This window comes from Hyla sarda, chromosome 10, assembly GCF_029499605.1.
Source record: "Hyla sarda isolate aHylSar1 chromosome 10, aHylSar1.hap1, whole genome shotgun sequence".
NCBI classification, from domain to species: Eukaryota; Metazoa; Chordata; class Amphibia; order Anura; family Hylidae; genus Hyla; species Hyla sarda.
Genome location: NC_079198.1, coordinates 18181581 through 18199792, shown reverse-complemented (window position 1 = coordinate 18199792; position 18212 = coordinate 18181581). Strand labels below are relative to the sequence as shown.

The following is an 18212-nucleotide window of genomic DNA, read 5'->3' as shown; positions in this document are numbered from 1 at the left end:
TACACCGCAGGAGAAATGCTAGCACAGGCTTCCAGTATCTGTATACACTGCTATATACTACTATATACACTGCAGGAGAAATGCTAGCACAGGCTCCCAGTATCCGTATACACTGCTATATACTACTATATACACCGCAGGAGAAATGCTAGCACAGGCTTCCAGTATCCGTATACACTGCTATATGCTACTAAATACACCACAGGAGAAATGCTAGCACAGGCTTCCAGTATCCATATACACTGCTATATACTACTATATACACCGCAGGAGAAATGCTAGCACAGGCTTCCAGTATCTGTATACACTGCTATATACTACTATATACACCGCAGGAGAAATGCTAGCACAGGCTTCCAGTATCTGTATACACTGCTATATACTACTATATACACCGCAGGAGAAATGCTAGCACAGGCTTCTAGTATCTGTATACACTGCTATATACTACTATATACACCGCAGGAGAAATGCTAGCACAGGCTTCCTGTATCCGTATACACTGCTATATACTACTATATACACCGCAGGAGAAATGCTAGCACAGGCTTCCAGTATCCGTAGTTTCAGGTGCTGCACATCTCATATCTTCACAGCATAGACAATTGCCTTCAGATGACCCCAAAGATAAAAGTCTAAGGGGGTCAGATCGGGAGACCTTGGGGGGATTCAACTGGCCCACGACAACCAATCCACTTTCCAGGAAACTGTTCATCTAGGAATGCTCAGACCTGACACCCATAATGTGGTGGTCACCATCTTGGTGGAAAAACTCAGGGAACGTGCAGCTTCAGTGCATAAAGAGGGAAACACATCATCATGTAGCAATTTCACATTTCCAGTGGCCTTGAGGTTTCCATTGATGAAGAATGGCCCGACTATCTTTGTACCCCAAATACTTCACCATACCATCAATTTTTGTGTTCTAACAGTCTTGGAGGGATCTATCCAATGTGGGTTAGTGTCAGACCAATAGCGGTGGTTTTGTTTGTTAACTTCACCATTCACATAAAAGTTTCCTCATCACTGAACAAAATCTTCTGAAGGCAGTTGTCTATGCTGTGAAGATACGAGATGTGCAGCACCTGAAACTACGGATACTGGAAGCCTGTGCTAGCATTTCTCCTGCGGTGTATATAGTAGTATATAGCAGTGTATACGGATACTGGAAGCCTGTGCTAGCATTTCTCCTGCGGTGTATATAGTAGTATATAGCAGTGTATACGGATACTGGAAGCCTGTGCTAGCATTTCTCCTGCAGTGTATATAGTAGTATATAGCAGTGTATACGGATACTGGAAGCCTGTGCTAGCATTTCTCCTGCGGTGTATATAGTAGTATATAGCAGTGTATACGGATACTGGAAGCCTGTGCTAGCATTTCTCCTGCAGTGTATATAGTAGTATATAGCAGTGTATACGGATACTGGAAGCCTGTGCTAGCATTTCTCCTGCGGTGTATATAGTAGTATATAGCAGTGTATACGGATACTGGAAGCCTGTGCTAGCATTTCTCCTGTGGTGTATATAGTAGTATATAGCAGTGTATAGAGAAGAGGGTTGCATTGACAATCCAACACAATGGGCAGCACATTGAACACATTTTATAAGTGGTCAGAAACTTGTAAATAACTCATGAAAGAATAAGGTTACGTTAAAACCAAGCACATCATTGTTTTTCTTGTGAAATTCCCAATAAGTTTGATGTGTCACATGACCCTCTTCCTATTGAAAAAACAAAAGTTGGATTCAAAATGGCAAACTTCAAAATGGCCGCCATGGTCACCACCCAACTTGAAAAGTTTCCCCCCTCAGATATACTAATGTGCCACAAACAGGAAGTTAATATCACCAACCATTCCCATTTTATTAAGGTGTATCCATAGAAATGGCCCACCCTGTATATTCGCCATCTGCCTCTGAACTAAACATGAGTATTTTTACATCTTTTTAGAGCTTTATCTATACGGGGGGGGGGGTCCCCCACGGGGGTGTCGCTACTATGTAGATATTTCATTGTGTCAGGCGATGGTGTCTGACGTCAGTGCTACTTACTGGCGAGGCAGCTAGTAATATTGTCCGAGCATTAATATTGACCAAGTGTTAATAGAAATGTACAACCCTAGCAGCATCATGTGACCCAAATATATTTATTTCTGTTTTCTATCGTTTTAACCTGACTAGTGTTTTATTTTTATTTTTTTATTTTTTTTACATTAAGAAACTATATAAATATGCACAATATAAATATATATTTCAATATCTTTTTTGGCAGCTCTCTGTGAATTAAAGGAGGTTCAGCAAGAACTGATAACTTGACAAGGCTTCTGTATAACATAAATATAATTATAAATAACAATAAAGTGTTATTTTTAGGTTAGGTTTCCACTTTTGTAAAATGAAACGCTGCGGCCAGATGTTAGCTGCAAGTCAATTGGGAACTGCAAAATGGCAAATTCACTTGGCGTTTTTCAGTTTGGCGTTTTTTTTTTTTTAATCCTTTTGGCGTTTTCAGCTATTTTTGGCTCCTTGGCAGTTTTTCAAAAACGACCTCTTGTTGAGACTTTGGCACCATTTGGGTTTTAACTTTGGCGTTTTTGCAGGCGGTTTTTATTCTTTTTTGGACTTTAGCGATCCAAAAAGTGATGGATACCTTTTTTTTTATAAAATTTTGCAAGGTACCATAAAAAAAAATTATAAAACAGATACAGCAGTGATGGAAAAATATTATATTTCACTAAATTAATATTTTTTATAACAACATTTTTATTAATTTTTAAACAGAGATCAATTTATGTGGGCGGGCAGGGAACTAAAAATTTAGCTGACAATAATAAAAATTCAGAAAGGGGCCATTTAAATGTAAAAATAATATATTTGTTATAATTAATTTTGTCAAACTTTTTATTAATAATGTATTTTATTAATGTGTTGAATAATGTGTGAATAGTGTGTTTTTAACTTTCTCACTTTTTTCTTTATTTTTAAAAAATTTTTTAGGTAGTACAACTACCCCTCAGCATGGAACACACTGTTCCATGATGGGTGAAGTAGTACATGTACTAATTGACAGATCGCCCCGGGTGTCACTTCTGACACCCGTTGCGATCCTCCTGTATAATGTATAGATATGGGCGGGCGGACGGCCGCTCTTCTTTGGTCCCCTGCGTATATATGCACCTATTCATATTTCCCACAGAGAGCTGTGATTGGCCAGATGGTTCCAGCCAATCAAAACTCTCTGAGGGAAATATGAATAGGTGTATATATACGGCAGTGCAGGGGACCATAGAAGAGCGGCCGGCCGCATATATACATTATACAGGAGGATCGCAGTGGATAGCAGAAGTGACATCCGCTGTGATCTGTCCTTAACTGCAGGTACTACTCCCAATATGGAGCACACTCTGCTCAATGCTGGGAGCTTTAGTACCTGCATTGATAGACAGATCGCATAATAGACACCCGTTGCAATCGTCCTTCATCCCAGAGGCCGCTCGCATCTCTGCTGTGTACTCTGGCCGGCCAGTGGTGTGAATATAAATTCACATCATTGATTCATATTTCCCGCTGAGAGCGGGGACTGGCTGCCACCATCTGGCCAATCCCCCCTCTGGGCGGAAAATATGAATTCTATTCACATCACTGGCCGGCCCGGAGTTCAGAGCAGAGATGCGAGTGCTGTATAGAGCTGCTCCGCATCTCTGCAGTAGATAGGACGATCGCATCAAGTGTCAGGAATGACACCCAAGGCAATCTATCTATTAGTACAGAAAATACTACTCCCATCATGGAGCAGTGTGTTCCATGCTGGGAGTAGTAGTACTACCTAAAAAATTTAAAAAATAAAGAAACAAAAGTTAAAAACACACACACACTTTATTAAACACATTATTTAAATACATTGCTAATAAAAAAAATATTACAAAATGTATTATAAAAAACATATTATTTTTACATTTAAATGGCCCCTTCTACATTTTTATTATTGTTGGCTAAATTTTTTGGTCCCTGTCCGCCCACATAAATTGGTCCCTGTTTAAAAATGTATTCAAATTTTATTATAAAAAATAAAAATTTCATTAACTACCGTACATCTTTTTCCATCCTTACTGAATCCCTTTTTTTTTTTTTTTGGTACCCAACAAATTATAAAAAAAAAAATGCCAAAGGGGCCAACAATGCAATTTTCACTCAAAGGCAAAAACGCCAGAAAAAATGCCAGAAAAACGCAGAGAAAATCAGTGACAGTTTTTCTCCCAGTTTTGCTGGTGTTTTTGATAAAAAAAAAAAAAGCCAGAAAAAAAACAAGTGGAAACCTAGCCTCATAGTTTTGAGTGTCATTTAGTGTCATGGTAGGGGGCGGTATTTCTTCCTTGGACCCAGGGAACACACTGTCTTGGGCCAGCCCTGGCTACTATGAAAATAGATCTGCACATCAGCAGTAGAAAAATTCACTAAAGGCTGTATGCAAAGTTGATTCATTTTGCACATAAATTATATTAATATATATAATTTTATTAATTTGGGCATTTTTTTTTTTTTTTTTTTTAGATCAGTATGAATTACATGATCTACTGTGATTGTACTGCATCCATCAGAAATAATACAGTGACATCTCCCTTAGGGGACACCTCCCATTAGTGGACAGTTTTTAATTACCCGACAGAGTCCCATAAGACTTAAAGGGGTATTCCAGGCAAAAACTTTTTATATATATATATATATATATATATATATATATATATATATATATATATATATATCAACTGGCTCCGGAAAGTTAAACAGATTTGTAAATTACTTCTATTAAAAAATCTTAATCCTTCCAATAGTTATTAGCTTCTGAAGTTTTCTGTCTAACTGCTCAATGATGATGTCACGTCCCGGGAGCTGTGCATGATGGGAAAATATCCCCATAGGAACTGCACAGCTCCTGGGACGTGAGTCATCAGAAAGCAGTTAGACAGAAAACAGCAACTCAACTTCAGAAGCTAATAACTATTGGAAGGATTAAGATTTTTTAATAGAAGTAATTTACAAATCTGTTTAACTTTCCGGAGCCAGTTGATATATATAAAAAAGTTTTGGCCTGGAATACCCCTTTAATGTATTTGCACCCTCCGAATAGGGGATATTCCCAATAACGGTCATGGACACACCATGTAGGGGACAAAACACTCCCAATAGGGAACAACTAGGCTTTTGTGCCACCCTACCTTGTACACAGGTCTGCTGTCAGGGGGGTACAGCCAATACCCCAGTAAGAGGCTCGGGTTCCCAGGGGGCCCTGGCCCCTGCTCGACCCCCCTGTAGCAGCCCCAGCACACTCCTTATGCCAAATCATCCCCTTCTGTGCCAAACCATCCCCCTGTGCCAAATCATCCCCCCCCCTGTGCCAAATCATCCCCCCTGTGCCAAATGATCCTCCCCCCATGCAAAATCATTCCCTCATCCCCATGCCAATTCATCCCCCTCATTCCCTCATCCCCCTACCAAATCACCCCCCCCCCCCATGCCAGATCATTCCCTCATCCTCCTGTTCTTCTTACTTCTTACCTGGCCAGCAGGCAGTGATGAGTGCCGCTCCTCTGCACTTCACTCAGTGAGGACAGTGACGGACGTGAACAGCGGTGGCTGCCCGAAGTGACGATTGACGCTCCTGGCAGCCGCCGCTGTCCTCACTGAGTGAAGGGCAGAGGAGCGGCACTCGTCACTTCGGGCAGCCACCGCTGTTCACATCCGTCACTGTCCTCACTGAGAGAAGCGCAGAGGAGCGGCACTCATCACTGCCTGCTGGCCAGGTAAGAAGTAAGAAGAACAGGGGGATGATTTGGCATGAATGATGACTTTTTCCGATTAATTATATTGTTGAGATTTTTTTAAAGCCTTATTACAGAGCAAAATCATTTATTTATATTTAGCTATTTTGTGTTTTGTATGTAATTACACTCTGGAGAGGGTACAGAACAGTATTCTAGCATTTAGAAAGATGTTTGAGCCTTTTTTCCCAATAGGGGACACTTTTTTATTCCCTGTGAGTGTCCGCTATTGGGAGATTCTACTGTAGTAATATTGCATATAAAATGACATATCGATTGCATGGAATTAGTCATGATTAGAAAAACATTATAACTTACCATATACTCTGAGCTGGTAGCGAGTATTATTGATGGCAGAACCTATAATTTGTGTACTCAGAGTATAAGCCCCTTGATCATCATAGGAGACGTTGTCGATTCTCAAGGATCCATTTGGAAATACCTCACATCTTCCTTTGAGTGTTTCCTCACAAGAATATGTAGAAAAGTATTGTGCCACTAATTGTGCTGCTCCACCAGGCGGGACAAAATTCCATTGTATTAAAGAGTTTGCAGGGACCCCATAATTCACATAGAATAAAACAGATTTCCCAAGAGTTCCATTCACATTGATAGCAGCAGCTTCACCACCTGTGTATAACAAGGACAACAACATAAACGATCTACATGGCTTTAGTCTGATCTCTTGCACATAGTATGTATATATATATATATATATATATATATATATATATATATATATATACACACACACTACAAAGGTAAATACAGTAAACAGCTCAATAATTTTACAGATACATCATCTGAATATTCTACCCTATGCCGACACAGTGGAGTCATAGGCAGGAGTTGTTTGAACGCATAAAACAGCACCTGAACTCTCCCTTGTCGGCATTGTGATAGGATGCTAATGTATAGGCATTAACACAATGCTTGTCAATTAACCGATTGAAGGGCATGGAATTCGGGGAAATGATCCCCTAAATATACCTATGACTCCATTTTATTCTCTCTTTATTCCAATTAGCCAACAGCACAAGTGGTAGAAACATAATTCTACCGCTGTATAAGTCACTAGTCAGACCACACTTAGAATACTGTGTACAGTACTGGTCAGACCACACTTAGAATACTGTGTACAGTGCTGGTCAGACCACACATAGAATACTGTGTACAGTACTGGTCAGACCACACATAGAATACTGAGTACAGTACTGGTCAGACCACACATAGAATACTGTGTACAGTACTGGTCAGACCACACATAGAATACTGTGTACAGCACTGGTCAGACCACACATAGAATACTGTGTACAGTACTGGTCAGACCACACATAGAATACTGTGTACTGTACTGGTCAGACCACACATAGAATACTGTGTACAGTACTGGTCAGACCACACATAGAATACTGTGTACAGTACTGGTCAGACCACACATAGAATACTGTGTACAGTACTGGTCAGACCACACATAGAATACTGTGTACAGTACTGGTCAGACCACACATAGAATACTGTGTACAGTACTGGTCAGACCACACATAGAATACTGTGTACAGTACTGGTCAGACCACACATAGAATACTGTGTACTGTACTGGTCAGACCACACATAGAATACTGTGTACAGTACTGGTCAGACCACACATAGAATACTGTGTACAGTACTGGTCAGACCACACATAGAATACTGTGTACAGTACTGGTCAGACCACACATAGAATACTGTGCACAGCACTGGTCAGACCACACATAGAATACTGTGTACAGTACTGGTCAGACCACACATAGAATACTGTGTACAGTACTGGTCAGACCACACATAGAATACTGTGTACAGTACTGGTCAGACCACACATGGAATATTGTGTACAGTACTGGTCAGACCACACATGGAATACTGTGTACAGTACTGGTCAGACCACACATGGAATACTGTGTACAGTACTGGTCAGACCACACATGGAATACTGTGTACAGTACTGGTCAAACCACACATGGAATACTGTGTACAGTACTGGTCAGACCACAAATAGAATACTGTGTACAGTACTGGTCAGACCACACATAGAATACTGTGTACAGTACTGGTCAGACCACACATAGAATACTGTGTACAGTGCTGGTCAGACCACAAATAGAATACTGTGTACAGTACTGGTCAGACCACACATAGAATACTGTGTACAGTACTGGTCAGACCACACATAGAATACTGTGTACAGTACTGGTCAGACCACACATAGAATACTGTGTACAGTACTGGTCAGACCACACATAGAATACTGTGTACAGTACTGGTCAGACCACACATAGAATACTGTGTACAGTACTGGTCAGACCACACATAGAATACTGTGTACAGTACTGGTCAGACCACACATGGAATATTGTGTACAGTACTGGTCAGACCACACATAGAAAACTGTGTACAGTACTGGTCAGACCACACATAGAATACTGTGTACAGTACTGGTCAGACCACACATAGAATACTGTGTACAGTACTGGTCAGACCACACATAGAATACTGTGTACAGTACTGGTCAAACCACACATGGAATACTGTGTACAGTACTGGTCAGACCACACATGGAATACTGTGTACAGTACTGGTCAGACCACACTTAGAATACTGTGTACAGTACTGGTCAGACCACACATAGAATACTGTGTCCAGTGCTGGTCAGACCACAAATAGAATACTGTGTACAGTACTGGTCAGACCACACATGGAATACTGTGTACAGTACTGGTCAAACCACACATGGAATACTGTGTACAGTACTGGTCAGACCATACATAGAATACTGTGTACAGTACTGGGCACCAGTGCACAAGAAAGATATAGTGGAGCTGGAGAGGGTTCAAAGACGGGCAACCAGAGTAATACGGGGAATGGGAGGACTACAGTACCCAGAAAGATTATCAGAATTAGGGTTATTTAGTTTAGAAAAAAGAAGGCTTAGGGGAGACCTAATAACTAATATAAATATATCGGGGGACAGTACAGAGATCTCTCCATGATCTATTTATACCCAGGACTGTATATATAACAAGGGGGCATCCTCTACTTCTAGAGGAAAGAAAGTTTCTACACCAGCACAGATGGGGGTTCAAAAGGGGCCCTGATAGAGTGTAATACACTGCTCAAAACACTTAAACAACACAATGTAACTCCAAGTCAATGACACTTCTGTGAAATCAAACTGTCTACTCAGGAAGTAACATTGATTGCCTATAATTTCAACCTGTTGTCTGTTCCATTTGCACAACAGCATGTGAAATTGATTGTCAATTAGCAAGACACCCCAATAAAGGAGTGGTTCTGCAGGTGGTGACCACAGACCACTTCTCAGTTCCTATGCTTTCTGGCTGACGTTTTGGTCACTTTTGAATGCTGGCGGTGCTTTCACTTTAGTGGTAGCATGAGACAGAGTCTACAACCCACACAAGTGGCTCAGGTAATGCAGCTCATCTAGGATGGCACATCAATGCGAGCTGTGGCAAGAAGGTTTGCTGTCTTTGTCAGTGTAGTGTCCAGAGCATGGAGGCGCTACCAGGAGACAGGCCAGTATATCAGGAGATGTGGAGGAGGCCATAGGAGGGCAACAACCCAGCAGCAGAACCGCTACCTCCGCCTTTTTGCAAGGAGAAGCAGGAGGAGCACTGCCAGAGCCCTGCAAAATGACCTCCAGCAGGCCACAAATGTGTCCACTCAAACGGTCAGAAACAGACTCCATGAGGGTGGTATGAGGGACTGACGTCCACAGGTGAGGGTTATGCTAACAGCATTTAGCATTTTCCAGAGAACACCAAGATTGGCGAATTCGCCACTGGCACCCTGTTCTGTTCATAGATGAAAGCAGGTTCACACTGAGCACATGTGACAGACGTGACAGAGTCTGGAGATGCTGTGGAGAACATTCTGCTTCCTGCAACATCCTCCAGCATGACCAGTTTGGCGTTGGGTCAGTAATGGTGTGAAGTGGCATTTCTTTGGGGGGGGGGGGGGGGCGCATAGCCCTCCATGTGCTTGCCAGAGGTAGCCTGACTGCCATTAGGTACCGAGATGAGATCCTCAGACCCCTTGTGAGACCATATGCTGGTGCAGTTGGCCCTGGGTTCCTCCTAATACAAGACCATGCTAGACCTCATGTGGCTGGAGAGTGTCAGCAGTTCCTGCAAGAGGAAGACATTGATGCTATGGACTGGCCGCCCGTTCCCCAGACCAGAATCTGATTGAGCACATCTGGGACATATGGTGGGTGGTGATTCTGGGGTCTGTATTATGGTGGGGTCTGATTCTGGGGTCTGTATTATGTATTATATCCACCTACTTAGCCACCTGGCTACCTACCTACATAGCTACCTATCTACACAGAAACAAAAGGATGACCACAGCACTCCAAAGTATCAAAAAATAAAAAGTGACTTTTATTCCATGAACAGGCAAGTGCAACGTTTCGGTGTTCTCATAACACCAGTCTCAAGCCATGGAATAAAAGTAACTTTTTATTTTTTGATACTTTGGAGTGCTGTGGTCATCCTTTTGTTTCTGTATCCTTTTGGACCCAGGACCGGGGTCCCAGAGACCTGCCTGCACCATATTTCCTTCATTTGCTGTTTTGGAGGTGCTGCTCTATACCTATTTTTTTGCATTACCTACCTACATTGCTACTTACCTACATAGCAACCTAATTACCTAGATACCTACTTGCTACCTACCTATCTACCCAGGTACCTACCTACATACATACATAGCTACTAGAGATAAGCGAACTTACAGTAAATTCGATTCCTCACAAACTTCTCGGCTCGGCAGTTGATGACTTTTCCTGCCTAAATTAGTTCAGCCTTCAGGTGCTCCGGTGGGCTGGAAAAGGTGGATACAGTCCTAGGAAAGAGTCTCCTAGGACTGTATCCACCTTTTCCTGCCCACGGGAGCACCTGAAAGCTGAACTAATTTATGCAGGAAAAGTCATCAACTGCCGAGCCGAGAAGTTCATGACGAATCGAATTTACTGTAAGTTCGCTCATCTCTAATAGCTACCCATTTACCTACCTTTCTACCTATCTATGAACTTATCTCCATATCTACTTACCTACTTGCATAGCTATCATAGAGGAAGAAAGGATTTGATACACTTGCACGAGATCTCCTAAGTTAGTCAGGTGTTAGAAATTGGTACATTTTTCAGCGTGAATTACTCTTCATTTACTCCGTGTGAACGCACCCTGAGGGTGCGTTCACACGGAGTAAATGAAGAGTAATTCACGCAAAAAAAATTTAGGGGCGAAAAAAAAAATTTGTGCGAAATTCGCGGGAACTTTGCGCGCTTTTCGCGTGCAATTCACGTGCAATTTGCGCAGAATTGCGCGAGAAATTGCATGCGGAATTGTGCATGGACATGAGGGAGAAAGAAGTGAAGGGTTTTTCAGCCATTTCCGTGCAAATTGCGCGCGAATTCCGCGCAAAAACGATGTTGGGCGGAATTTTTTTTTACCATTGACTTCAATTGATTTCTGCTAGCGGATTCCGCTTGAAGAATGAACATGTTCTTTCTTCAAGCGGAACGGAATTCAGCGTCGGAATTCTGCTAGCATAATTTCTGCAGTGTGAACAGGACAGCGGAAATAACATTAAAGTCAATGGGCAGAGGAGATGTGCATTAATTTGGAGCAGAGAATTCAAGAGGAATTACCGTATATACTCGAGTATAAGCCGAGTTTTTCAGCACAATTTTTCGTGCTGAAAACACCCCCCTCGGCTTATACTCGAGTGAACTCCCTGCCTGTCAATCCCTTCTCAGTGGTCTTCAACCTGTGGACCTCCAGATGTTGCAAAACTACAACTCCCAGCATGCCCGGACAGCTGATGGCTGTCCGGGCATGCTGGGAGTCGTAGTTTTGCAACATCTGGAGGTCCGCAGGTTGAAGACCACTGGATTGACAGGTGGTGATGATGAAGGGGGGGGGGGGTGTGGGATGATGACAGGGGGAAGATGATGAAGGGGGGGGGGTGGGATGATGACAGGCGGTGATGATGAAGGGGGGGATGATGACAGGCGGTGATGATGAAGGGGGGATGATGACAGGCGGTGATGATGAAGGGGGGGATGATGACAGGCGGTGATGATGAAGGGGGGTGTGGGATGATGACAGGGGGATGATGAAGGGGGGGATGATGACAGGCGGTGATGATGAAGGGGGGGATGATGACAGGCGGTGATGATGAAGGGGGGGATGATGACAGGCGGTGATGATGAAGGGATGATGTGTGGGATGATGACAGGGGGATGATGAAGGGGGGGATGATGACAGGCAGTGATGATGAAGAGGGGGATGATGACAGGCGGTGATGATGAAGGGGGGGTGTGGGATGATGACAGGGGGATGATGATGAAGGGGGGGATGATGACACGGGGGGATGATGTATTTCCCACCCTAGGCTTATAGTCGAGTCAATAACTTTTCCTGGGTTTTTGGGGTGAAATTAGGGGCCTCAGCTTATATTCGGGTCGGCTTATACTCGAGTATATAAGGTACTCTTGTGAATGCGTGAATGTGTGAACGCACCCTAACAGTGTAAAAGTGAAACCCTCCAAAATTTGCAAAATTGCGGTTTTCTTTTCAATTTTCCCACAAATAATATTTCTTTTGTTTTGCTGTATATTTTATGGTAATATGAGTGATGTCATTACAAATATAGCGTCTTGTATTTCTGCAGAGTCTTTCAATATATAAACAAGCTCAATTGTTTAATTTTAAATGCTTTCTTATTTAGTGTTAACGTTATTTCTTATGTCTCCAATCTAAGTTGCCCTTTCCACTGGGTTTAAAAGCCGTGCAGGGCTGGCCAGCTGGTTGATAGCGAGTTAGGATTAAATGGGGGTAACTCCCCTTTATTTTAGAGTATTGGACAACTCATGATGCCATTTTACTCTTCTTTCTCCTTGGTACAGCCAGTAGTTGTGGGATTTTTTCTTCTTTGCTGTTTGAATATTTATCGAGATGTCAGGAACAGTGTAATTATATGTTTTTCTGTTTCCTATCTCCAATAATTGGTGTACTTATTTTTGTATAATGTTTTGGATGATAAATATGGAAATATGAAAAAAAAAATCTGAACTCTAAAAACAAAAAATCAACCACATTACGATTCTGCCGCCTTTTGAAAAAAACAAAAACTGAACACAAGACTATTCAAATAGTCAGCGACTGTCTTATTCCCATCGATATACAGAATTTTCCCTTTACTAGTTTTCTTAATGCCTCAGTTTTTTCTGATATATCTGAAATCTTTATCCCCCTCCTTGACAGATTTGGCCACTTCCCCCTCATTTGAGGCTTTAGCAGCATTTATATTGTTTTGCTTCTTTTTGTCTACACTTCTAGTCTCTTTATTCCTCCTATAGGCAGACTTTTTATTTTATCATAACTTTTACCTCTCTAGTAAATACTAGTGGCGTTTCTTTCCTTTTACATTTCTTAATATGTTTTAGATATAGTTTGGATGCCTGTACGATGGCCTTTTTCCTTGAAATCTGTCATTCTGTTTCATCTAAACCAAAATGAGCAATGAAGAAACCAACAGAAGTTGCAAAAACTGCAACAGTCCTGCTAGGTTAAGGATAGTGAGAAAAAAAAAAAAAGATTGGTAATCCAGTCCTGTGTTTACTTGTCACTTATCTGACGTACTGTTGCAGCAGTTAAAAAAAAAATGCCCCAATTTTCCCGGGCATTTTACTGATACAAGCATCACTACTAGCTATTGAAAAAAAGGGACGTGGCTCCCCGAAACGCGTATAGCCAACATCTACCTCTAGCAATATCAAGCAAAAAGATAGTCAGCGACTCATCAGTTTTCATCTTCAACTCTTGACTTTATTAAAACCTACTCACATATATGGTTACAGGAGAGGGACATTGGAGGGGGGGGGGGGGGGTACAGCAGGCAAGGGTAGCCGTTTTGCACAAACTAGTGCTTCGTCTACCTCTACCTACTCTCCAATACCGGCAAAACCTGAGGACCCGCATTACTTTACATTGGGAGCACACGCTCCCTGAATTTCATACACCTCGCTGGCCAGCGTCATTTTATTGGTGAGGAGATACCACATCCGGAGACGAGCTGCCCATCAATCTACACTGGTATCATCAGTAAGAGGCACCTGGTGCCAACCTCCTACCTCACTTCTACTACTTATTTCCCTGTGCCGTCAGAGCAACAGTGGGCTATTAACAGGGGGAATCCAGCGCTGCAGAGCGCAACTACCCGGTCCTTATTTTCAATCCCCACCCCAATCAGGACTTACATTTGCATTACCCCTGCGACGCCAGGGTAGATTGGGACACCAATAGGGGTACTCCAGCGCTACAAAGTACATGTGTCCTGGACATACCAGCATCATCTAGCTATTCAGAATTCGGCACGGCGCCACCCGAGCCAATACCATAAGAGGCAGCTTTGCATTTGAACTTGTCCAATATTGCGGAAATACATTTAACAGTTATCTAATGAGCAACAAAATATGAGACATTAACTTGTTGTCCATATACTTTACTAGTGTTGCTCGCGAATATTCGCAATTCGAATTTTATTCGCGAATATCGCATATTCGCGAATTCGCGAATATTCGCGAATATAGCGCTATATATTCGTAATTACGAATATTCGGTTTTTTGGTTTTTTTTTTCACAGTACACATCACAGTGATCATCCCTCTCTGCTTCCAGCTTATGTGGTGTAAGAAGGCTCTAATACTACTGTGTGAGACTGGTGTGTGGATTTTCGCATATGCGTAAATCTGCACATGATAATTTTCGCATATACGAATTTTAGTTTAAGTTAATTTTTGTATATGCAAATTTTCGCATATTTAAATTTTCGCGCACGCGAATATTCGCATATGCGAAAATAAAACGAGAACATCGGCTATGCGAATATTCGTCCATATATTCGCGAATATTCGCGAATTCGAATATGGCCTATGCCGCTCAACACTATACTTTACTAATGAGACATTAACTTGTTGTCCATATACTTTACTAATGAGACATTAACTTGTTGTCCATATACTTTACTAATGAGACATTAACTTGTTGTCCATGTACTTTACTAATGAGTAGTGTTGCTCACGAATATTCGCAATTCGAATATTATTCGCGAATATCGCATATTCGCGAATTCGCGAATTTCGCGAATATAGCGCATATACGAAAATTAGCATATACGAAAATTAGCACATGCGAATTTTCACATATGCGAATTTTCGCGTATGTTAATTTTGTATATGCTGATATGCACATATGATAGTTTTCGCATACGCGAATGTTCGCATATGCGAAAATAAAATGGGAATATAACGAATATGCGAATATTCGCGAATATATGACGAATATTCGTCCATATATTCGCGAATATTCGCGAATTCGAATATGGCCTATGCCGCTCAACACTACTAATGAGACATTAACTTGTTATCCATATTCTTTACTAATGAGACATTAGCCCGGCATCATACGCAGCTTGCCAAATTGGGGACTGAGTTCGATTTTATCTTATTCCATTTATCCTCTGTATATGTTATAATTTATGAGCATTTCTTATAGAATATATGACATTTTTTAATTTTTATAATTTTTTTTTAATTTTTTTAAAATTAGTTTTATCATATATATCTGTGTTATGTCTGATGCAAGGTCCCTGCAGAAGACAGCATAGTGTACCATATTAAATATTTATTAATTTTACATTATTGGACAGCTATCTTTCTTTCTCACTATCACTATCCGCTCGAAACGAGTCTGATGGTATGGTCGGTTTTAACAGTGTCAAGTGGTCTTCAATAAAGCTATGGTTTTCCAGTGCTGGACCATCGTTCTCGCCAGGCACTACATTGGAGTGGTGAGCTGGATTTTTCTCTGATATTCTATAAATGTCTGATAGATACGGGTCCCACCTATGTTAAAAACAGGTATCCCTATCTCGAGTGGTTAAGTGACCACTTCTATATCCCGGCATACAATGAATGAAGAAATAACTTGATTTCAGATTTCAGAGTGTTCCGTAAACAGCTGTGATACCAATATATTTTTTCATATCTATCTGTTCTTCCATCTGTTTGTGTCAATGGACATAGACTGAAGTAGTCTGAGATGACATATTGCAGTTTGCCTTACCTGAAAGTCCCAGCAGCAGAATTAAGGGTAGAAAAAGCTTGTAATATTCCATTTCAGCAAAATCCAGTCAGTCAAATGCGTCCAGGTTGGTTTCTGGTTTCTTATTCTTGCTGTAACTTATTCTTCTAGTTTAAACCCTTGTCCTTTGTCCCTCAGGTCTGCTACTTGTGGATGGTTGTGACATCTGACTGTCACTGTTCAGGGAAGAGGGAAGTGTGTAAAATATTAACCACAACCCGGAAGACAGCAGAGTATTTGTATGCACACCTTACTGGTGTGGTCTGTCTACGACAAGCATAGAAAAAAAAAAAAAAAGCTGTAATAGTTGCCTGGAGATAAAGTAGATAAAGTTTATATATACAAAAATACTTTTTCTTTAGTCAACACATTGTATTATGGGAGTAGCCGGTACTTATACTGGGGCTCCATCTAGTGATACACCGGTATATTACTGTCCCTTGCACCTGGAAGTCATGTCCTTTTTATGGCTTCATGGTATACAATGCATGTTTATTGGTGCCCTATCACAGCTCTGTACAGAATAGTTTTATGTCCCGATTGTCTAGGCTCTTTTTGGAGATCCCACTTTTACATAAGGGACGGTACTAAAATACTTGGCTCCTGCATCTGCTCCCGTAGGGTTCTTCGTCAGAATTGACAACATAACCGAGTGATACTGCCACCTGCAGGCAACCTTTATTACATCTACATTAAGACAATAAGACACATACAGTGATTATTTTAGTTTCCTGAGTTCAAATCATAAGACTTCTACAGACTTTGATGACAGCCGGACCGGGCGCCTAATCTGGGACAACCCTGCTGAAATTGTCAGCTAAATTCAGGCTTTTTCCTGTCACATATATTTGTGTTCCTGTCCTGTTTGGATGGTCTCTCTTATATGTAGCACCAATAAACACATCTCTATATAGAGGTCTGCTGCCACTTTTTTACATCCCTCTTTAACTAACATACTTAAAGGGGTACTCCAGGGAAATATATATATATATATATATATATATATATATATATATATAAATAAAGCTTCAAAGCCAACACACTACCTGTGTATGTTCCCTGTAAATCCTCCTGCCTGATATGCATGGCTCCTGTGGCCTCTGTTGTCTTCTCTGGCTGCTTGACCAGCCCCCACCCTCCTACTCTGAGCAGCAGAAGGTTCAGTGTCTGACTGGCTAAGGTTGCACACCTCTTAGTTCTCGGCACTAGAGAGAGTATGAATCATCAGTGCAGAGCAGAAACCACATGGTCTATGTCTTGAGGATCAGAGCAAAATTTTTGTTTTTGTACTTTCATTTTTTTCCTCTTCCCCTTCTAAAAATCATAATGCTTTTAATTTTCCATTTACAGACATATAAGGACTTGTTTTTTGCGTCACCAATTGTATTTTGTATTGACATCACTTTTTTTATAACAATCTGTGGCGAAACAAAAAAAATTATTTGTGGGGTGCAATTTTTGTAACTTCCGTTTCTATGTAGTGCACTTTTCGGTAAAAATGACACCTTGTCTTTATTCTGTACGCCCATACGGTTACAGATATACCCAACTATTATGTAGGTTTTATTTTATTTTACTACTTAAATTTTTTTTTATAACTACATGCTACAAAATTTGTATGTTTAAAATTGTCATGTTCTGGCCCCTATAACTTTTTATTTTTCTGCATATGGGGCTATATGAGGGCTCATTTTTTGCGCCGTGGTCTGTAGTTTTTTTTTTTATGGGACTTTTTGATCACTTTTTATAATTTTTTTTAATGGTATGTGAAGTGACCAAAAATGCACAATTTTGGATTTTGGTATTTTTTTATGTGTACACCATCGACCATGTGCTTTAACTAACCTTAGTTTAATAGTTCAGACATTTACGCATGCAGCGCTACCTCATATGATTATTTTTTTTTTATTTCATTATTTTATTTAAAAAAATGGGAAAAGGGGAATTCAAACTTTTATTAGGAAGGGGTTAATTAACTTTTATAAACTTTTTTTTTTTACACGTCATTAATTTATTTTTTAGCCCTCATAGGGGGCTATACCATGCAACCTTCTGATTGCATATCTTGGTGCTCTATATCGGTGCTCTGCTGCTCCAGCCTGCATAGCAGACTGGGAGCATCAGAACACAGATCGGACGGTGAGGAGGCAGTTAACTGATCATCCAGTTAGCTGATCGGTTTCACT

General features: G+C 41.0%; 2 protein-coding genes across 6 annotated transcripts in view; one reads left to right on the top strand and one right to left on the bottom strand.

Annotated features, from left to right (window-relative positions):
* Positions 1 to 16480, bottom strand: part of LOC130293608 (carcinoembryonic antigen-related cell adhesion molecule 1-like) — a 55183-nt gene extending 38703 nt beyond the window's left edge. The window contains exons 1-2 of one of the 2 annotated variants that reach the window (XR_008848253.1): positions 16009 to 16480; positions 6140 to 6451 (exon numbers count right to left, since the gene is read on the bottom strand). Coding sequence is in view for 1 of the 2 variants with exons in the window: in XM_056542483.1 (XP_056398458.1) it covers positions 6140 to 6451; positions 16009 to 16060 (364 nt within the window). In the remaining variant the exon portion in view is untranslated. The remainder of the gene's footprint in view (positions 1 to 6139; positions 6452 to 16008) is intronic. The other variant, XM_056542483.1, reaches the window with a different exon arrangement.
* Positions 1 to 18212, top strand: part of LOC130293607 (carcinoembryonic antigen-related cell adhesion molecule 5-like) — a 121438-nt gene that overhangs the window by 55294 nt on the left and 47932 nt on the right. The window lies entirely within an intron of this gene.